This window comes from Agelaius tricolor, unplaced genomic scaffold (genome assembly GCF_023055355.1).
Source record: "Agelaius tricolor isolate 1412-34295 unplaced genomic scaffold, bAgeTri1.0.p SCAF_28, whole genome shotgun sequence".
NCBI lineage: Eukaryota > Metazoa > Chordata > Aves > Passeriformes > Icteridae > Agelaius > Agelaius tricolor.
Window position 1 is genome coordinate 2,496,630 of NW_027269288.1, and position 20,976 is coordinate 2,517,605.

A 20,976-nucleotide genomic window follows, 5' to 3' on the forward strand; every position below is an offset into this window, starting at 1 on the left:
GGCTCAGCCCACAAGAAGCCTTTATTTCTCATGAATTTGAAGCTCTGCAGCGCAGTGTGATGATCGGGTTAATATTGAAGCTGTTACTGATATGTTCTGCCACTGTTCCTGTCAGTATCTAAGAAATGACTGAAAGAATGACTGTTCCTGTCAGTATCTAAGAAAGACTGACTCAACATTTTCTTAACAGCCTGTAATTTCTGCTCTTTCTTATTATATTCAGAGCATAATACATTTTTACTTTAGGCTTCAGCCTAATTTGTCATAGCTCCAAATCAGCCTTGTTTCCCAGGAGTGGTTTAAGCACACCAGAATCCTGAGTGTTTAATTGGTATGGGGGAGACTTTAAGGAACTGTGGCACTCAAGTCTAAAGATTGTCTTAAAAATGGTATTGAATTACATGGTAAAACATTACCTCCTTTAACTGCTCCCATGTGTTTCTGTAGGGGAAAACTTCACTCTTTGGAGGGTACTAAAGATTTTTTAATCTTTTGCTGTAATACTGAGCATTCCCAGCTCCATCAAGTTGATGGACACGTTCAATACACATGTCTTAATGTGCTAAATAGGAACATTTTGTCCCAAGACTGGCTCTTCCTAAGAATGTCCCCTGCACTTGTTTTCCCTGAGGTGTGAGCGTGGCCACCTGCATGGCCATCCTGCACGTGGGCAGCACCCAGCAGGTACGAACCGGGTCAACAAGCTCCAAAGAAGAAGATTATGAAAATGATGCTGCTACTATTGTACAGAAATGTGTAAGTAAACCACAGGGTGTTCATTGCTTTCCTCCTCAGCAAGTGAAGAGCACAGAATTTGTGTTTATTTGCATTGCAATACACAGCTATGATTTCAGGATATAGCCATTGCTGGTAAAGGAGTTAAAGGGATACAATTGCATTTGGAGTTTTTATTTTTGTTGCTCTCTGGTGGGGTGCCTTACTATGGTTTTGGCTTTATTTGTAGCTTGAAATCTATGAAATGATTGGACAAGCCATCAGCAATTCACGCCGTGCAGGGGGGGAGGTAAGATTTCCATCTCAGTACCTTTTTCACCCTTTTTGCACAGTGTCCTTTGGCATTTGGATTGATGGTGTTTTGTCTTTTTGGTGCTTTTTTCTCCCCGCTTCCCCACGACTTTGGGCACGATAGCATTATCAGAACTTCCAGCTGCTCGGGGCTTGGTGTTTGCTGAACAGCCTCTTCCTCATCTTGAACCTCAGCCCTACGGCCTTGGCTGATAAGGGGAAGGAGAAGGATCCCTTGGCTGCTCTTCGCGTCAGAGACATCATTGCTCGCACTAAGGAGGGCGTGGGGTCTCCCAAGCTGGGACCTGGGAAAGGGTATGTGACACCCCTGCAGGGAGCACTGGCCAGGGGTCTGACCAGCCCCAGCAAGCAGCTACTGCAGGGTCTTGTTGGTCTTGTGAAATTTTATCTCTATTTGCAATTCAAGTCCCGAGTCTTGGAAAGAAGAGAAGTTGTTGTCTCCAGTTTAGCAAAGCAGTCACTTTATTGAATATTTATTTGTTTATTATTTTCCCCCTGAAATGATATTCTGTCCTTTCTGTTGCTGCAGGCATCAAGGGTTTGGGGTGCTGTCAGTGGTGCTGGCAAATCATGCCATCAAATTGCTGTCATCTCTTTTCCAAGATTTGCAGGTGGAGGCGTTGCACAAGGTATGCAGGTAGCACAGACAATGTCCTGAGACATTCTGCCTTCTCCACTGATGCACACTTGGAATTCTCCTGGAATTTTCTTTCAATTCAATTTGAAATTCCGTCCCCCAGGGCTGGGAGAGCGACGGCCCTCCAGCAGTGCTGGATATCATGGCTCAGAGCACGTCCATCCAGAGGATCCAGCGGCTCATAGACTCTGTGCCCCTCACTAATCTGCTGCTGACTCTGCTCTCCACTTCCTACAGAAAGGTAGGAACTGGCACACAGCTAGAGAACTTCTGGAGCTGAGCCACTCCAGATGGTCAGCACTTAACAAACTGGGGCTGTGCTGAGAACATACAATTCTTCTTTCAAAGGTTGTCAGCCAGGGCCTTTCTCTTTCCTCTTTTCAGAAATGTAAATTTGACAAACTTGTGCTAATGGAAATGCACTTTTTTGTAAGTTCAGTGGTACTTGTGATTTTAGTGGGAAGATGAAAAGGCTGCAGTGGTAACAGATGATTTTGTATTGGAACTGTTACTTCAGTGTTGCTTACCAGCTTGGTGTAGATTGTTTATTTTCAACCATGCTGTGTATTTTTTAGTACAACGTAAACCTTGAAAAACTGTTAATAAACTGGTTGAGACAAATTTACTAGAAGACAATTAAAAGGCATGATGAAGTTACTCTTATTTTCAAATGACTGTATTTTATAATCCCAGAATTTTCCTGGTTGTGCTGTTCTTTAGGCCTGTGTCCTACAGCGCCAGAGGAAGGGCTCCATGAGCAGCGATGCCAGTGCCTCCACTGACTCCAACACTTACTATGAGGATGATTTCAGCAGCACTGAGGAGGACAGCAGCCAAGGTAGGAGAGTTTGCAGCAGCTCAGGATTTTACACTGCTTTTCACATTTAATGGAAACCTGGCTACTGTGCTGTTGCCTTCTCAGACTATGACTTATAACACTGAGAATACAGAGCAGTTTCTAAGGTTTGTGTGGCAGGAGTAGTGCTGACTGCACTCTTTTGTGTAAACTGAAGCCTGAGTGGCTGGGATTTGACAGTATTTGCTTAAGAGGAGAGTGGAAATAATTTCATTGTGTAAATTCCTGCTGGACCTCTGTGAAAGGGCTTTGCTTTGTGATTTGGACAGAAGAAATGAAGCTAGCAGACACCTTAAGGCTGCTCAGTGAAATTCTGTTTTAGGCCTTTCTCAGGCTGGGTAATTTTGTGAGGTGTTTGCTTTTAACAGTATGGGTTTGTTGTTCCTGCCCTGTGTGCTAGATGATGACAGTGAGCCAATCCTGGGACAATGGTTTGAAGAGACAATCTCTCCCAGCAAGGAGAAAGTGGCCCCACCACCACCCCCTCCACCCCCTCCTCTGGAGAGCTCACCAAGGGTGAAGAGCCCCAACAAGCAGAGTGCTGGGGAGAACGGGAACATCTTGGCCAGCCGCAAGGACCCCGAGCTGGTACGGCCAGAGCTGGGCTGGGGGGCTGGGAGAGGGGCTGGGAGAGGCACTGCTGGGCTGCTGTGGCACCCTGCTCCTGCCAGGGACTGCTGGGCTGCTGTGGCACCCTGCTCCTGCCAGGGACTGCTGGGCTGCTGTGGCACCCTGCTCCTGCCAGGCACTGCTGGGCTGCTGTGACACCCTGCTCCTGCCAGGCACTGCTGGGCTGCTGTGGCACCCTGCTCCTGCCAGGCACTGCTGGGCTGCTGTGGCACCCTGCTCCTGCCAGGCACTGCTGGGCTGCTGTGGCACCCTGCTCCTGCCAGGCACTGCTGGGCTGCTGTGGCACCCTGCTCCTGTCAGGGACTGCTGGGCTGCTGTGGCACCCTGCTCCTGCCAGGGACTGCTGGGCTGCTGTGGCACCCTGCTCCTGCCAGGCACTGCTGGGCTGCTGTGGCACCCTGACACTGCCAGGCACTGCTGGGCTGCTGTGGCACCCTGCTCCTGCCAGGGACTGCTGGGCTGGAAACAGCAGGGGCTTCTGCACTGCTCAGGGGAATCAGGGAGCGTTGTGACTGTGGAGAAGGATCCCTCTCCCTCTCCTCTGGAGTGTCTCAGGAGTTTTGCTGCCAGGGAAGCAGAGGCTGGAGATTGTATCTGTTTGGGTTACAGAGGGAGAGGGAAAATGGGGGCAGAGCTGCAAGTGGGTGACTTGCTGATGGAATGCTTTTAGCTCCAACTCTGTTGGGTAAAGACAAAAATAAGAACTGCAGTGGAGAAGTTGGAGGCCTCCAACCTTCTCAGAGAGTTCTGGAATCAGTCCTGGTGCAGACCACAGTGCAGGGAGTTGGATTGCTATGAGTGCACCTTTCCTCCACTGCAGGGGGGTGAGGTTTAAGGGACTTGATTTATTTTGCTGGTGGTTTAGTTTTTGTTTAATGTTGTCCCTCTGCTTTTGTTGTTTCTATAGTGTGTTTCTCTTTTCTTTTCAGTTTTTGAGCCTAGCTTCAAACATTTTGAACTTTATCACTTCTTCTATGCTGAACTCCAGGAATAACTTCATTCGCAACTACCTGAGCGTGTCCCTGTCGGAGCAGCACATGGCCACGCTGGCGAGCATCATCAAGGAGGTGGACAAGGATGGCCTGAAGGGTAAGGGAGCAAACCTAGCTCTGCTATAGCCCAGGGGTGTCTCTTTTTTTAGTTTCAAGTCAAAGTTTTAAGTACTGGAGAGCAAAGGTAGTAAGGGCTCTGGATCTCTGTCTTACAGGCACATCAGATGAGGAGTTTGCTGCTGCTCTGTATCACTTCAACCATTCCTTGGTGACCTCAGATCTTCAGTCCCCTGCCCTGCAGGTGAGCTGGGATTGAATGCATAAATAAAATGAAGAAGTGTTGGTGTCTGTTTATGCCTCTGTATGGGTTCTCCACACCTTGAGTAGTGTGTTGGTTGTTCCATTTGGCCTTGAGTATATTCTGCAAAAACAGGTTGGAATATCTTGAGTCCCATGATTTGAATGACCTTTGCAGTCATCCAGCACAAAACATCCTGCACAGTGTAAACTTAACATTTAGAATTCAGACTAATCCATTGGACTTTGAAGGTGATGAAAGCTGAGAAGGAAATGAGTTTGTGTATTTTGTCTTGGAGAGTTGCCTCTATCCATGAGTTTATCAAGAGACATTCCTACAGATTTGCTCTGATGTCAGGACTCATGCCAAAAGGCCTTGGAATTTCTCAGGAGAGAATCAACTTAATCCTTTTGCTTTCATGTCCTGACTTTGTAGCCTTTAGGTTTCTTTGCTGAGTCATGGGCTGACCCCTGACTTAACCCTGTCTTGGAGGTTATGAATCTGCTTCACCCATCACTGAATTCAACTCCTATACCTTGTGGGCTGTTTTCTACTGTATTAAAAACCACTCTGTTGTTTGTTAATTTTTAAAAGCAGTTGGACTTTTCATCCATGTGCCTTTTTATTACATTTGAAAAGAAGCAAATATTGCTGTGATCAGCCAAAGGGCTGTTCTTGCAGATGCACAGATACTGAACACAGTAGCATAGTCTCTCCTGCTCTGATATTGCAGTGAATGAGAAAAACTCATTAATGCCATCTTTTCTGCCTTGGTGTTGAGACTTTGTTGTGTTTAGGTGGTGAAGTGCCAGCTTTGGGTGTCTCTCACAGCTCTGCCCTGTGTCTGAGCCAGGAGAGGCATTGCTGTGTGAGCAGAGCTGAGAGCCCTGCTGTTTACTGTCAATGTATGCTCAGATCATACTTATAATTAATGAAAGCATCAGACAGGACTTGCCTCTTTCCAACAAGCCTGTTCTGTTCCAGAACACACTTCTCCAGCAGCTGGGAGTTGCCCCTTTTTCTGAAGGTCCGTGGCCTCTCTACATCCACCCTCAAAGTCTGTCTGTGCTGTCCCGACTCCTCCTGATTTGGCAGCATAAAGCCACTGCCCAGGGAGATCCTGATGTTCCAGAGTGCCTTAAAGTCTGGGAAAGGTGAGATCATTTCATGTAAAGCTGGAAATCAGTCATCTCTTACCTCTCTCATTTATTGTCAAGTGAGAATTCTCTGGCCCCAGCATTCCAAGTGTGTTCACTGATCTGGGATCCCTGGAGGGAGTAGAGGGTCAGCCTGCTGTGCTGGGGAATCCTTCACCCAGAGCCCAGGAAATGATTCCTGCACTCAGGAGTTAGAGGGGAGGAGGCTGGATTGCAGCAAGGCTGACTGTAAAAAGGGAAGGAGGATCTCTTATTTTTCAGCAGGTTTCTGATAGGTCCTCATAGGATGGTGCTGAGATTGCTCCCCTCTGCCATTACCTGGCTTTCACTGATAGGGTTTAGTTGGTTTAAAGCTCTAATGAACAGGTTTGAGTCACCCCTTCTCCATTTGAATGATTGTTCCTGTTCTCCACTAAATATATTTGCCACTGATTTCATTTCTGTAGGTTTTACTGCTCACACAGTCTCATTCCAATACATAATGTAGTGAACATTTGTGAAATTGCCACTATTAGAACAGTAAGCAGAAAAATAAAATTATTTCTAGTTAAAGAGATTTTAAAGGGGGATCTAAACTTGGCAGACTTCCTCTCCTGTTGCCAGGTTTGTGGGCACCCTGAAGCAAAACGCCTTGCAGGGGACTCTCCCCAGTGACACAGAAGATCTGAATGTGGAGCATCTCCAGCTGCTGCTGCTCATTTTCCACAATTTCTCGGAGAGGGGCCGCAGATCCATCATGATGCTCTGTATCCAGACCATCGTGGAGCTGACAGCAAACATGGAGACCCAGCAGTGTTCTGTGCCTCTCACTGTGGCACGGCTGCTGCTGGTGTTTGACTACCTGCTGCACCAGTATTCCAAGGCCCCCGTGTACCTGTTTGAGCAGGTAAGGCTTTGACAGCTGGGTATGGAATTGGTCACCCAGCAGGAATCTGTAATGTGATGTGTTCCCTCCATGACCCTTGTGAGTAAATCAGTTTTGATGTTGTTACCAAACCTCAGAGTTCCAAGGAATGATTAATTATGGCTGGTTCCTAGCAGCAGGTTCAGTTGGAGTGTAAATTCCTGGTGTGACTGGTGTCTTAATAAATCCTAGCAAGGACAGGATGATTGTCCCACCATATCTTTAAAATCTCGAGTATTTGGCTGTTTATTTCATGAATACCTTTTGTACTTCCTTGATTTAGTGTTTGACCATGGAGGTTTTTGTCACTGTTCTCATTAATGGGACAATATGGGGCTTTGTGCCCGGATTTTCCAACTGTGGAAGCTTGGCCATGGATTTAAACTGCTCAGTCCAGAATAAAAACCATCAGTGAGGGTCCAGGGCTTCCCCCAGAAGAGTGGAATATTGTGTTTTGAGTAGGACTGTTTCTATGTTGTGTTTCTTTCCCTGTGGGGTGATATTTTCCCCCCACCCCTCAGTGACAAGGATGCCATGGGTTGGTTTTGGTTTTTTTTTAATTCAGGTACAATATAATTTGCTGACTCCACCCATTGGCTGGGTGAGTGGATCCCAGGACAGCAGCAGACGAACATCTGTCCCACTTTATCATGGCTTTAAAGAAGTGGAAGAAAACTGGACCAAACACTGTTCATCAGGTAAGAAAGAAAATGTAAGGAATTTTTTATTGCAAGATTTGCTTTTATAAATAAATGGGAGCCTTTTCTGTGCCTTGGTTTGGGCATCTTTTCCTTCTTTTAATGGCCATAGTTACAATAGGTAAAAATACATCTAATAATGCAAGAATTGTTTTATTTAACAAAATTCAAAGTTGTTCTCTCCTAGGAATACGCAACAAGTAATTAAAAATAAGAGTGTGTTTATTTTGCCAGGATTGTAGGAGCAGGAAAGCTTTGGCTGCCTGTCCCACAGCTTAGAGCACCTCTAATGTGTCATGGAGCTGGCTTGGGATCTGCCAGGGCTCATACAGTGCACAAGGTTGTGGGGATGAGGAGAGGATATAACACCATGTGGCCTGTTTAAACTGCCACTTGGAAGGTTATTTTTTGTTCTCACATTCCAGACTCTGCTCCACAGCCCAGGTTCTACTGCATCCTGTCTCCAGAAGCTTCTGAGGATGATCTGAACCGTCTGGATAGCACGGTATGGTGCTGCTGGTAGGGACTTTCTGGAGGGCCATGGGGGGGTGCCAAGTGCCAGGGAAAACAGACAAAAAGGAAAGACTTGATTAAAAAGAGGGACCAGGAATCTTTCACTAAGTGGAGAAAAGTGGCCATGTAAGATAACATGGGATTCCTTCTTACCCCTAGTTGGATGTCAGGGCAGTCACTGTGCTGAGTCTGTGAAGAGCTGTTCTAGTACTTGCAAGAATGCTTGGGATTCAGACAAAGACACATTAGAGTTGTTTTCTCATCACTTTGCTCCAGGTTCTCCTTGGGTTTTGTTGCCACCAGGGTTATGGGCTGTCTCTCCTGCCTGCTCCTTATCCCCAGTCCATTGATCCTCAGTCCCAACAGAACTTCTCTCTGAAGTTTATTTTGCAAGCTTTTGGGCTGTGGGTATTCTGAATGCTTAAAGAGCTTTGCAAAGCAGGGTCCTGATTTCCCATCTCCTGCAGGTATGTGAGGTCCTTTTCTCCAGGGCTACAAAGTACGATGAGCTCTATGCAGCCCTCACCTCATTACTGGCTGCTGGCTCCCAGTTTGATACACTCAGGAGGAGGGAGAACAAAAACGTCACTGCACTGGTAAGACTCTCATGCTGCCTGTGTTGAGGAATAATGAGTTTTCAAATGTAGTATTTTCAAACAGAGTATTTAACTGGAGTATTTTGGACTGTGCTTGGAGTAACGAGGAACTTAAAAATCTCATAGCTAACCATAGTGTTTGTGATGGCTGCACATCTCTTGAGCCTTTAATTCATAATGTGCTTCAGACTTGCTGTAAGTCCATGGTAATCCCAGGAGATGTGGCTAGAGCATGATTGAACAGGAGAAAAGTGTGTAATTTTTCCTTTTTCTTTTCTCACTCCTGTGTTGCATATTTTATTGTTTAATATGACAGAAACTCAGTCCAGAATGTGTTCATCTGATTTGGCACATCTGCAGGAGTGTGGGGTCCCTGAGGAGATACTTCATTAGCTGTAATGATGCAGACTGCAATCTTTCTGTACTAATTTTTCCAACTGTTGCTCTGTTTAGGAAGCCTGTGCCCTTCAGTACTACTTCCTGATCCTGTGGCGGATCCTGGGGATTTTGCCTCCCTCCAGAAGCTACATGCACCATTTGGCCATGAACACCCCTGAGATGAGTGACTGTGACCTCCTGCACACCCTGCGCTGGTCCTCCCGCCTGCAGATCCCGTCCTACGTCGTGTGGATCAAGGTGCAGCCTCAGCTCCATGGGTGTGGGGTGGTGACAGTGACAGTGACAGTGACAGTGTCAGTCCCTCCCTGCTGACTGCACGTGGGATTTGTTTGGGGGCACTTGTGCCTGTCTGTTCTAAACTGGTTCATTGCTGAGCACTGTTCAGGTGTGATGGATCTGGGTTTTGGCATTTGTAGGATCACCTTATCAAGCAGGGCATGAAGGCTGAGCATGCTGCTCCTCTCATTGAACTGACCTCCAGCAAGTGCATCTCAGTGAAGTACGACGTGGAAATAGCAGAGGAATACTTTGCTCGACAGGTGAGCTGTGGGAGGGCAGCTGGACATGCAAACTCCTGTTTCTGTGGGAGGATCTGCACTGACTGTTCTGTCTTCTGTGTTTGCAGATCTCTTCTTTCTGTGCTGTTGACTGCACAACCATTCTCCAGCTGCACGAAGTCCCCAGTTTACAATCCATTTACACCCTTGATGCTGCCATCTCCAAGATCCAGGTTTCTCTAGATGAGCACTTTTCCAAGTCAGCTGCAGAAACTGATCCCCAGAAGTCCTCAGAGATAACCAAGAACCTCCTCCCTGCTACACTGCAGCTCATTGACACTTATGCTACTTTTACCAGGTACAGTCCTTGGGATTTCCAGCAGGAATAATTTCCTGCTGTGCTTTGAGCTTCCTCTGCATTTTGTGTGTTGTTTTCTTAGAAGTGCCTGGGAGTTTTATAGTCTGGAGTAATTACTTTGTGTCCTCTAGAGGGTCCATTGCTTTAAAAGAGGAATAGCAAGTAGCTTCTCAAGCCATGCATGGGACTTGGTTGTTTCTGAGTAGCCTCCTTGTCTGATCTTCCAAGGCTTCCAAAGCAAAACCTGCTTTTCCTCCAAAGATAAAACCACCCTCTAGGATAGTGCTACTTAAGGTTATTTCTCTGGCATAGTACTGAGGCTGTCAGACCATCAAGAAAGAGAAGGGGGGTTAATTCTTAGATTAAAAAAAAATCTAAATTCTTCTCAACTCTCGTTAAAAAACTGTGTAGAAGAAAGCAAAAGTAAATCAGCTTTTTCTTTTTGGGCACTTCTCCTGGTAAGTAGCTTAGAGGGGATAAAAGCCCAGAAGTCCCTTAGTGGTGTGAGATGAAGTGTGGGGCAGCACTTGAGAAGTTTGTGTTGTATCTGTCACTCCATGGACACACTCAGCTGTGAGCTGCAGAGCTGAGGTGAATCCCCTCCCTCCCTCCCTCCCTGCAGGTCCTACCTGCTGCGGAGCCTCTCGGAGGAGGCGGCCTCGGACAGCAGAGCCTGCGAGGAGAAGCTGCGGGGCTACGCCGCCGTGCTGGCCATCGGCTCCGGCCGCTGCAAGTCCAACACTCTGGGTGAGGGCTCAGGGTGCCTCCCTGTGGGGGAATCTTCCCACAGTGCTTCCAGTACCCGATTTCAAAGCCAGTGAGTTGTGCTGCCAGCAGCACACTGCAAAGTCTCTTCAGTATCCTACCAGCTGAAACAGTTGGGCAAACCTTGAAAGGATCATTATCTTGTGAGCTCCTCTGGATCAGTGAAATGTTTTTGTAACCATATTGGAGCTTGTGGCATGGAATAACAAGGGGAGCTATGAAATGTTGATATGCTGAAGACTTCTGTGAATTGGTATTTGTGCCATGTTTTCTGCAGTTTTAATGAAGTGAAAAAGCTGGGATGCTCTTAAACACTTAGGGATGATTTTTACTTGTAGACTTTTGAATTTATTCAGTGCCTGATTGTTCTGTGTAACTGCAGGTCCAACCCTTGTCCAGAACTTGCCATCAGCTGTGCAGACCCTGTGTGAATCCTGGAACAACATCCACACCAACGAGTTCCCCAACATTGGTTCATGGGTGAGTCCAGCCCCGGGGCCTGCTGTGGTGTGAGTGCAGCTGCAGGCATTGCTGTGAATGGGGGCAGTGTGTGCCTCTGTCCCAGGTCCAGGGCTCTGATGTGTGTGTGTGTGTCCCTCCCCAGCGCAACGCCTTTGCCAACGACACCATCCCTGCAGAAAGCTACATCAGCGCCGTGCAGGCTGCCCACCTGGGCACCCTCTGCAGCCAGAGCCTGCCCCTGGCAGCCTCCCTCAAGCACACCCTGCTGTCCCTGGTCAGGCTCACCGGGGATCTCATCATGTAAGTCAGGCTTGTGTTACCCTGTGTGTTCCACACACTGCTGGGTGCTTTCCTCTGTGTGCTCCAGGGCTGTGTCTGTGCAGCACTTACTGACCTGGTGCTGCTTCTGACCTAAACCATCCAGTTCACAGTTCCAAATACCAAATGAATGACAGTCAGGCTTTCTGTTTCCTGTGGTATCTCCAAAAGTCCAGCTCCCTGAGAAACATTTTTGTCAAATATGGACTTGAAGAAAGGGGGATATAAACTGACACAATAGGATCTAACTAATTTATTTGTGTTTTGTTATCATTCACTTGTGTGAAGTTTTTAACGTTTAAGGGAAAGTGAAATGCCATTTTTTTTCCAGGGACTTGGTCTAAAGTACTCTGAAACCAAAAAGTAGCCATTGACACTGCAGACAAGCCCCAAAGCCACCATATGTGATAGTGGGACTGTCTAGGCAGATGCTGTAACTGTATATATGCAAAAGTAACACGTAGAATTTTCCAAAGGGTGATTTTTTTTTCTAAGGGGGAAAATGGCTGGGCCAGTGTTTTTACCCCACCTTTCCAAAAAGGATTTAATCACTGACTTCCCTCTGGAGTTGTACCTCACTTAATGTGAATTCTGGTTTCCAGTAGGGATGATCTGGGATACATCATGCAAAGAATTAACTTGTGTCCTTTTCTTTTCAAGCTGGTCAGATGATCCCAACCCACCCCAGGTGATCCATTCCCTGCTGCCCCTCCTTCTGGAGACCAGCACAGAGAGTGTGGCAGAAATCAGCAGCAACTCCCTGGAAAGGATCTTGGGCCCTGCAGACTCCGATGAGTTCCTTGCACGTGTTTATGAGAAGTTGATCACAGGGTGCTATAACATACTGGCCCATCACTCTGACCCAAACAGGTAACAAAGCTGTGTGCACAGATTGGCTACAGCAGGGACGCTTCTGGAACAGAAAAAATCAGCTTATTTTTATCTGTTGAAAGCTTCTGTACTTGTATACTATAAATATGAGATATTTCTTTCACATTACCAGAATTGTGGAGTGGGGGTGAGAGCAAGAGAGAATGGAGAGGAGTAACAGTAGAAGATACTTAAAGTGTAAAAGGAGCAGCTCTTTATAAGAATTTGTGTGAGAGGTGTCTGAAAGGTCTGGGTTATTTTAGGTTTCTGGCTGGGACTTGCCTTACAGCATCATGGGTCCCTTTGTTCTAACTTGGTGGATTTGTTGATGTTTATGTAAAATTGTTCATCAATTGTTTTTCTCCTGTCTGTTGGAAGAAGAGCTGCTTTCAATTAGGAAAAATTGCTGGAACTGTAATGGCAAATAGATCACTTCTGGCCTCTCAGAACTGTTGTGATTGTTGAAATTGTTTCTAGATGTTCTTATTTCATCCTCATGTATTTGATCCCTATCTATTCCTCTTTTAATCCTCAGTGGCCTGGATGAGTCCATCTTGGAGGAATGTTTGCAGCATCTGGAGAAACAGCTGGAGAGCAGCCAGGCCAGAAAAGCCATGGAGGAATTCTTTTCAGAAAGGTGAAGTCACCATGGAAGTTGTATTCTCATCTTTGTTTGGTTAGCTTGTCAGTGTAGACACCAAGGTGATGTTAATGCCATTGTGCAGGAAAATAGAGACTCTGTAGAGCCAGGCTATCCTTCAGGCAGTTCAGGAGGGTGGGAAGAGACTCTTGAGGGGGAGAGCACCTGGATCTTTGTCCAAATCAAATACTCAGTGTGGCTTCACAGTAATGACCAGTGGGGAATCTTGCAGGATGATTGTTCTGCCAGAGCAAGTTTCTGAGAGATGCTGCTCCAAGCTGCAAAATCCCAGATTCTCTCAGTGCTTCTGTGGGGCCACGGGTTGATAATTTTAAGGGTAGGGGAAGGGGGTTGGCCTGACTTAGAATCATAAAGATAATTTGTGCTGGCAGCAGCCTAGAACAGCTAGAACAGCTGTGATAGAAACAGCCTAGCACAACCACAGTGTTCTGAGGTGAGCAAGAGGAAAGGCTTTCTCCATCACAAAACTGACCATTGCCTGGTTTTTCTCTCTACCTGTTGAACAGTTCAGAATAAAGGCAGCCTGGGGGCTGTACATTGTTAGTATGGAAGGGAAAGATAAGGAAGAAAATCTGTTTTGGAGCCAGTTCAGGCCCTTTTGTGACTGGATATTTAGAGAACACTGAAATACTACTAAGGAGCCCATTTATGAGTTTTGGTCTGAGCTGGGTTTGCTGTTTGCCTGAAAGCAGTTTCTGTGTTTTGGCTGCTGAGCAGTGTTAACACAAACTCCTGCCAGTCTGAAACGTGAGGGTGGAGAGAAGTGGAGCCAGTGGGAAAGGGGAATGGGCTGCTCTTTACAAAGCTGATTTAATTCTCCCCTCTGTACAGTGGAGAGCTGGTGCAGATCATGATGGCGACGGCCAACGAGAACCTCTCAGCCAAGTTCTGTAACAGGGTGCTGAAATTCTTCACCAAGCTCTTCCAGCTGAGTAAGTGCCAGTAGAATCCCCTCCCTCCTGCCTTTTCCACTTCACACTGTTCTTGTATTGCCTGAGATTGGAGGTGCTTGGAAGAAAATCTGTGGGAGGGAGTGGGATCACAGCTTCATGCTTTCAAGGAAAGCCATTTCCACACGTGTTCCTTGGAGCATCTGTCACTGACAGTAACTTTCCCCCCAGCTGAGAAGAGCCCCAACCCCAGCTTGCTGCGCCTCTGCGGCTCCCTGGCTCAGCTGGCCTGTGTGGAGCCCGTGAGGCTGCAGGCCTGGCTGACCAGGATGACCATGTCCCCACCCAAGGACTCGGACCAGCTGGACGTGGTGCAGGAGAACAGGCAGCTGCTGCAGCTCCTGACCACCTACATTGTCCGGGAGAACAGGTAAAGCACAGCTCGGTCCTGTCTTATGTGTGCTCTGCCTTCCTCTTGCTCTCTAGAACAATCTCGTGTGAGTTGCTGCTGGTTCTTTGTGGTACCTGTGTGAAACTCTCCTGTTTTTGCTCAGCCAAGTGGGGGAAGGCGTGTGCACTGTTCTGCTCAGCACTCTGATTCCAATGGCAACGGAGATGTTGGCCAATGGGGATGGCACGGGCTTTCCTGAGCTGATGGTCGTCATGGCAACTTTGGCCGGTGCAGGACAAGGGGCAGGACACCTCCAGCTTCATGGTGCTGCTGTGGACTGGCTGGGCAGATGGTAAGAGTGAACTCTGTACTGCTGATGCTTCATTTGTGGGAGGTTTTTAATTTATTTTCTGGTTTTTCAGGGATGGAAATTTGTGTTTACAGATAATCCCTTCTCTCTTAGTTTATTGTTTGTTGTTTGGGATACAAAGTATCTGAGGAAGGCAGATCCATGTTTTCCAAACAATCATGGTTTTTTTCTTTACTCTGGATGGCTTAGTTACTGCAATTATGCATTCCCTGTTGTTAATCTAAAGCAAACTGAATGCTTGAAGCAGTTGGTCAGGACTGAGTTTATACTTCCCAAAGGCTGTCAGCTGGAGTGAGGGGTTTTGGACTCCCCATCCCAGGACTGTTCCATCCCAGTTGGATGGGGTTTGGTCCAGCCTGGGATAGTGGAAGGTGTCCCTGCCCATGGCAGGGGTAGGATGAGATGGGCTTTAGGATCCCTTCCATCCTGAACCATTCTGTAGTAATTCCCAGTGTTCTGTGTTGCAGCAAGAAATACCTGTCTCAAAAGAACGTGGTAGAGAAAATGAATGCTAACGTCATGCAAGGGAAGGTAAGGCTTGTGCTGGTGCTGCACTTGCAGGAATGACTCCAGGCACCAGTTCAGCTGTCCTGGTTTGGTGGGACAAAACCTGGTGGGAATTTTAAAGCAATTTGGCCAGGGGTTATCTGTCCTGTGTTCGTGCCCTGTAGCAGCTGTTGTGGGCTGTGAGCTCTGGGGCTCTGATTTTCCTTGCCTTCTGCTCCCCAGCACGTGACAATCCTGGAGTGCACGTGCCACATCGTGTCCTACCTGGCCGATGTCACCAACGCCCTGAGCCAGAGCAGCGGGCAGGGCCCCAGCCACCTGTCAGTGGACGGCGAGGAGCGCGCCATCGAGGTGGACTCGGACTGGGTGGAGGAGCTGGCTGTGGAGGAGGAGGACTCCCAGGCTGAGGACTCGGTAGGCAGCAGGCACAGTGCATGCTGCAAACGACAGGAGGGCAGGAGGGCTTATTTTACACCTCCCACATCACTCAGTTTATCAGTTGAGATTTTGTGTTCACTGAATGAAGGACCCTACATGTCAGGTCTGGAGGAGAGGATCTCTCGTTCCTGACTAGATGTGTTGACTTTGTGATGTCAACAAAAATTTAATATTTATTTTATAAAAATTATATATTTATTTTAATAATATTTATGAATATTATAGATTTGTTTTTAATTAAAAGGAAGAAATGGAATAAAATGGGTTTGTTCCTACTGGTTGGCTGGCAATTACTAGTTTTTGTATCAGCAAGCAACTTTGATTAACACTTTAAGTGCTGTTGGGTGGTGAACAAAAGCTGTTAGGGTGCGTTCTTTATTCTTTGTATCAATATTTTTGTTACTGTTTCTTTTTCTTGTTAACTATTTCACGTTACTACAGTGTGTCACCATCTCCTCTCTCCATGTGGTTTGATACCAGCTGCCTTCTAGAGCAGTGTTGCTAAAATTTGCTGTTAAAATGTACCTTTGGTTTCTTGGGAATTTATTCTGTACATGTACTTCACTGTAGCTGCAGTTATGACACCTTCCTAAAACAATTTTCTTCTGGATAGGATGAAGATTCTCTCTGTAACAAGCTCTGTACCTTCACCATCACACAGAAAGAATTCATGAATCAACACTGGTAAGAATCTCAAGCTTGTGTTCAGAGTTTCAGCCTGGTATTTCTGGCCATTGGGAAGGAAACCAGTGTAGTTTGTGAGCCTCAGGGCACTGCCTGTCAAAACTCACCTGGCTTATTTTGGGCAGGTACCACTGTCACACTTGCAAGATGGTTGATGGGGTTGGTGTTTGCACGGTTTGTGCTAAAGTTTGTCACAAGGATCATGAGATTTCTTACGCCAAGTACGGATCCTTCTTCTGTGACTGTGGAGCCAAGGAGGATGGCAGCTGCCTGGTAAATTCTTTATGTCTTCAGATTTTCAAGTCCTTTGCAATTTTCTGTTCTGCAGTAAGTTATGTCAGGATTTGTGTACTCAGGAGTGCTAAGACTTGAAGGCTTTGACTTTATAATGAACCCTCAGAATTTATAGCTTGCCTGGAAATTAATTTTTTTTCACCAAATAAGAGCATTGGTAAATCTGTGTCCTAGTGACTCCTGGGATTCCACCTGCCTTTACAAAATTTGCTGCACAGCAAAGAACACCTTTTCCTGTGTTTTCCACTAGCAGCAAATGAAATAATTATATCTTAAATATGGAAAATTCTTAATCCTTGGGTGGAGAGTCACGTGCAGGATGTTATTTCTTTAGAACTCTGCTCAAATTGCTGCTCTTGCAATCTGTGTTCACTTCATCAGTAGCCAGGTTCAGCCTGTTTGGGATTTTAGTGTTACTCTGTTGTTCCCAGGCGTTGGTGAAGAGAACTCCCAGCAGTGGGATGAGCTCTACCATGAAGGAATCAGCCTTCCAGAGCGAGCCCCGCGTGCCCGAGAGCGTCATCCGCCACGCGAGCACGTCCCCAGCTGAGAAGGCCAAGGTCACCATCAGCGAGGGCAAGGGCCCTGATGAGGAGAAGCCCAAGAAGAGCAGCCTGTGCAGAAACGTGGAGGGCTGTCGAGAGGAGCTGCAGTCCCAGGTATAATTGTCAGCTGCTAAACAGAGATGGGTTATTGTGAGGATCTTGGGCAGGCTGAGTTAGCTGTAAGCTGAGATGAGAGGGTCAAAAAGGGGTTACAGGCTTTAAAAAGCAGTTTGTATGCAGCTCCCATCAGGAGCATCTCATTTGCCTGATCTGTTTCTTGTAGGCCAACTTCTCCTTTGCACCTTTGGTGCTGGAGATGCTGAATTTCCTGATGGATGCCATCCAGGTCAACTTCCAGCAGGCCTCAGCCATGGGGAGCAGCAGCCGTGCCCAGCAGGCTCTCAGCGAGCTCCATACTTTGGACAAATCCGTAGAAATGACAGATCAGCTGATGGTATGAACAAAAGGAATTAACAGAGTGTGGATGGGGGGAGTGGCTTTGGAGCAGAGACATTGCAGTGACACCCTCTGGATGCTTTCCCTGGCTCAGGTCCCCACGCTGGGCTCGCAGGAAGGCGCCTTTGAGAACGTGCGCATGAACTACAGCGGGGACCAGGGCCAGACCATCCGGCAGCTGATCAGCGCGCACGTGCTGCGGCGCGTGGCCATGTGCGTGCTGTCCTCGCCCCACGGCCGCCGCCAGCACCTGGCTGTCAGCCACGAGAAGGGCAAGGTGAGCCCCAGCAGAGCCCTGGGCTCCTCCTGGGGGAAGGGGAACAGTGCTGGAGCCACTGGGCTCCCAGGGAAATGGAGCAGTGCTGGAGCCACTGGGCTCTCAGGGAAATGGAGCAGTGCTGGAGCCACTGGGCTCTCACAGGAAATGGAGCAGTGCTGGAGCCACTGGGCTCTCAGGGAAATGGAGCAGTGCTGGAGCCACTGGGCTCCCATGGGAAGTGGAGCAGTGCTGGAGCTGCTGGGCTCCCACAGGAAATGGAGCAGTGCTGGAGCTGCTGGGCTCTCAGGGGAAATGGAGCAGTGCTGGAGCTGCTGGGCTCCCACAGGAAATGGAGCAGTGCTGGAGCTGCTGGGCTCTCAGGGAAATGGAGCAGTGCTGGAGCTGCTGGGCTCCCAGGGAAATGGAGCAGTGCTGGAGCCACTGGGCTCTCAGGGAAATGGAGCAGTGCTGGATCCTGGGTTTCCTGAGGGAAGTGGAACAGCACTGGGTTCCCAGGGAAATGGAGAAGTGCTGGATCCTGGGTTTCCTGAGGGAAGTGGAGCAGTGCTGGAGCTGCTGGGTTCCTAAGGGAAAGGGAACAGTGCTGGATCCTGGGGTTCTCAAGGGAAGTAGAACAGTGCTTGGAGCCACTGGGTTCCCAGGGAAATGGAACAGTGCTGGATGCACTGGGTTCCCAGGGAAATGAAGCAGTGCTGGATCCTGGGGTTCCCAAGGGAAGTGGAGCAATGCTTGGAGCCACTGGGTTCCCAAGGGAAGGGGAACAGTGCTGGAGCCACTGTGTTCCCTGAGGACAGGGAACAGTGCTGAGGAAAAGGCAGGGCTGTGGTTTATTCTGCCCATCTTGAGATCTGGGTGTTGTGTAGCTATGGAGAACCTCTCATAGGAAACACTGTTAGGGAAAAAGAGTTCCTGCAGCAGGACCAGTGAGAACAGCTCACTGCCATCATCCACCTCACTGCAGCCCCCTGAGAGGAGGCTGGAGTCAGGTGGGTGTCCATGATTCAGTGAAAGGACAAGAGGAAATGACCTTAAGGTGCACCAAGGGAGCTTCCAATTAGTTACTATAAACATTGGAATAGGTTCCACAGAGAGGTGGTAGAGTCACCAACTCTGGAATTGTTCAGGAGGTGTCTGGACATGGCACTTGGGGATGTGGTTTAGGGGTGATTATGGTGGTGCTGGGGTGATGGTTGGACTCAGTGATCTCATGGATCTCTTCCAGCCTTGATGATTCTGTGGTTCTGATTCAGGATCAGCTGAATAACTGTGGGATCTGGAACTGAAATCCAGCCTGACTCCCCCCAGTTACAGTCAGATAACCAAGCTCATTCTGTAGTTCTCGTTCTGTAACTGTGGGATCTGGAATTGAAATGCCTGACTCCCCTCAGTTACAGTCAGATAACCAAGCTCATTCTGTAGTTCTGGTTCTGTAACTGGGATCTGGAATTGAAATGCCTGACTCCCCTCAGTTACAGTCAGATAACCAAGCTCAGACTGTGGTTCTGGTTCTGTAACTGGGATCTGGAATTGAAATGCCTGACTCCCCTCAGTTACAGTCAGATAACCAAGCTCAGACTGTGGTTCTGGTTCTGTAACTGGGATCTGGAACTGAAATGCCTGACTCCCCTCAGTTACAGTCAGATAACCAAGCTCAGACTGTGGTTCTGGTTCTGTAACTGGGATCTGGAACTGAAATGCCTGACTCCCTTCAGTTGCAGTCAGATAACCAAGCTCAGACTGTGGTTCTGGTTCTGTAACTGGGATCTGGAACTGAAATGCCTGACTCCCCCCAGTTGCAGTCAGATAACTGAGCTCATTCTGTGGTTCTGGTTCTGGAACTGGGATCTGGAACTGAAATCCAGCCTGACTCCCCCCAGTTGCAGTCAGATAACTGAGCTCATTCTGTGGTGCAGATCACCGTGCTCCAGCTCTCAGCCCTGCTGAAACAAGCTGACTCCAGCAAAAGGAAGCTGACCCTCACCCGCCTGGCATCGGCGCCCGTGCCGTTCACTGTGCTGAGCCTGACTGGGAATCCCTGCAAGGAGGACTACCTGGCTGTGTGTGGGCTGAAGGTGAGTGCCTGCCAAACCCTTTTCCAAGGAGCTGCAAACATCAGCTGAAAGCCAGCTGTGTTTGTTTCCTCTGAGGAGTTAGCACGGAGCTGCCTCCAAAGTTCTGTCACTAATTCAGCTCCTGATCCACTTTCCTGCTAGACAGATAAGGTAAAAGAAGCAGGACCTGGATGAACAATATAATGAATGAGACAGTGCCTTGAAATAGTATTTCTTAATGTATTTAAGCTGGTTTTCTTTTAAGACAAGAGCCAATGTTTGGCTCTTGTCTTTAAACAAAACACACCCAAACTTAGTGTGTTAAAACTAGTCTGTAACAATTAGTGTTCTTTGGCAAGGACTCCTCTTTTTTGTATTCCCCCAAATTTAGATTCAGCTTTCCCAGTGCAGAATCTACATATGTGTTATTTAGCTGAGAAAAAAAGCTGTGCTCTCTGTAGCTTTTTCTTTTCAAATCTTCATGTCATTTATCTTCAGTGCAGGAAATTGAGATTTAAATTCTCTGAATCATTATTTGGCATAAGAGAAATGCTGACTTTTAAGTCCATTCTTGGCTTCAAATATTTGTGAACACTTTGTTTTAATATTTAACCAATTTTCTCCATTACTCCAGGATTGCCATGTGTTAACATTCAGCAGCTCTGGCTCAGTCTCTGATCATTTGGTGCTTCATCCTCAACTGGCCACTGGGAATTTCATCATCAAAGCCGTGTGGCTGCCAGGATCCCAAACAGAGCTGGCCATTGTCACTGCAGACTTTGTGAAGGTATGTCTGGCCATGAGCTGTTGATTATACAGCTTCTGGCAGGCATCAGAGTCTGGATCCTCGGGGAGTTGCATGTGGGAGAATGTGGTAAAATTCTTAGAAATGAATTGGAAATATAAATTTGGGATATTTCTTTCAAGGAAAAGCAAACCCAAAGAACTTGAAGAGGAAAAAAGCCCCAAACTGTAACTGTAAAATCCCCAATCTCATGGGGATTCCCTCATCTCAGCTCTTGCTCATTTGCACTGTTTTGTATCGTAGCAGTTAATTACTGCCTTGATAATCATTGTGGTTAATTATTTCCTTGGTTCTTCCCACAGATTTATGACCTCTCAGTAGATGCCTTGAGTCCAACTTTCTACTTCCTCCTACCAAGTTCCAAAATCAGGGATGTCACTTTCCTGTTCAACGAGGAGGGGAAGAACATCATTGTGATCATGTCCTCTGCTGGCTACATCTACACACAGCTCATGGAGGAGGCCAGCAGCGCCCAGCACGGGCCCTTCTATGTCACCAATGTGCTTGAAGTCAACCACGAGGACCTGAAGGTGCTGGTGACTTCCCTTTCTCTCTTTTTTTGCATCTTCCATTTGAAGGCAGAAGTTTCTTTCTTTTTTTCCTTCTC

At 47.5% G+C, this 20,976-nt stretch overlaps 1 protein-coding gene across 8 annotated transcripts in view; it reads left to right on the forward strand.

The window, feature by feature from the left end:
• UBR4 (ubiquitin protein ligase E3 component n-recognin 4) overlaps nt 1–20,976 on the forward strand; it is a 94,429-nt gene that overhangs the window by 8,178 nt on the left and 65,275 nt on the right. For all 8 annotated transcript variants that reach the window (XR_011682660.1, XR_011682661.1, XM_071449195.1 and 5 more), the window contains exons 9-43: nt 632–756; nt 965–1,024; nt 1,151–1,341; nt 1,577–1,676; nt 1,788–1,925; nt 2,405–2,522; nt 2,941–3,128; nt 4,100–4,259; nt 4,378–4,463; nt 5,445–5,614; nt 6,221–6,503; nt 7,087–7,219; nt 7,645–7,724; nt 8,200–8,328; nt 8,782–8,964; nt 9,144–9,266; nt 9,353–9,582; nt 10,205–10,329; nt 10,730–10,827; nt 10,952–11,109; nt 11,788–11,997; nt 12,533–12,634; nt 13,490–13,590; nt 13,780–13,978; nt 14,103–14,291; nt 14,777–14,840; nt 15,039–15,230; nt 15,868–15,938; nt 16,064–16,211; nt 16,664–16,891; nt 17,061–17,231; nt 17,328–17,510; nt 19,427–19,585; nt 20,199–20,351; nt 20,672–20,899. Coding sequence is in view for 6 of the 8 variants with exons in the window: in XM_071449195.1 (XP_071305296.1) it covers nt 632–756; nt 965–1,024; nt 1,151–1,341; nt 1,577–1,676; nt 1,788–1,925; nt 2,405–2,522; nt 2,941–3,128; nt 4,100–4,259; nt 4,378–4,463; nt 5,445–5,614; nt 6,221–6,503; nt 7,087–7,219; nt 7,645–7,724; nt 8,200–8,328; nt 8,782–8,964; nt 9,144–9,266; nt 9,353–9,582; nt 10,205–10,329; nt 10,730–10,827; nt 10,952–11,109; nt 11,788–11,997; nt 12,533–12,634; nt 13,490–13,590; nt 13,780–13,978; nt 14,103–14,291; nt 14,777–14,840; nt 15,039–15,230; nt 15,868–15,938; nt 16,064–16,211; nt 16,664–16,891; nt 17,061–17,231; nt 17,328–17,510; nt 19,427–19,585; nt 20,199–20,351; nt 20,672–20,899 (5,276 nt within the window). In the remaining 2 variants the exon portion in view is untranslated. The remainder of the gene's footprint in view (nt 1–631; nt 757–964; nt 1,025–1,150; nt 1,342–1,576; nt 1,677–1,787; nt 1,926–2,404; nt 2,523–2,940; nt 3,129–4,099; nt 4,260–4,377; nt 4,464–5,444; nt 5,615–6,220; nt 6,504–7,086; nt 7,220–7,644; nt 7,725–8,199; nt 8,329–8,781; nt 8,965–9,143; nt 9,267–9,352; nt 9,583–10,204; nt 10,330–10,729; nt 10,828–10,951; nt 11,110–11,787; nt 11,998–12,532; nt 12,635–13,489; nt 13,591–13,779; nt 13,979–14,102; nt 14,292–14,776; nt 14,841–15,038; nt 15,231–15,867; nt 15,939–16,063; nt 16,212–16,663; nt 16,892–17,060; nt 17,232–17,327; nt 17,511–19,426; nt 19,586–20,198; nt 20,352–20,671; nt 20,900–20,976) is intronic.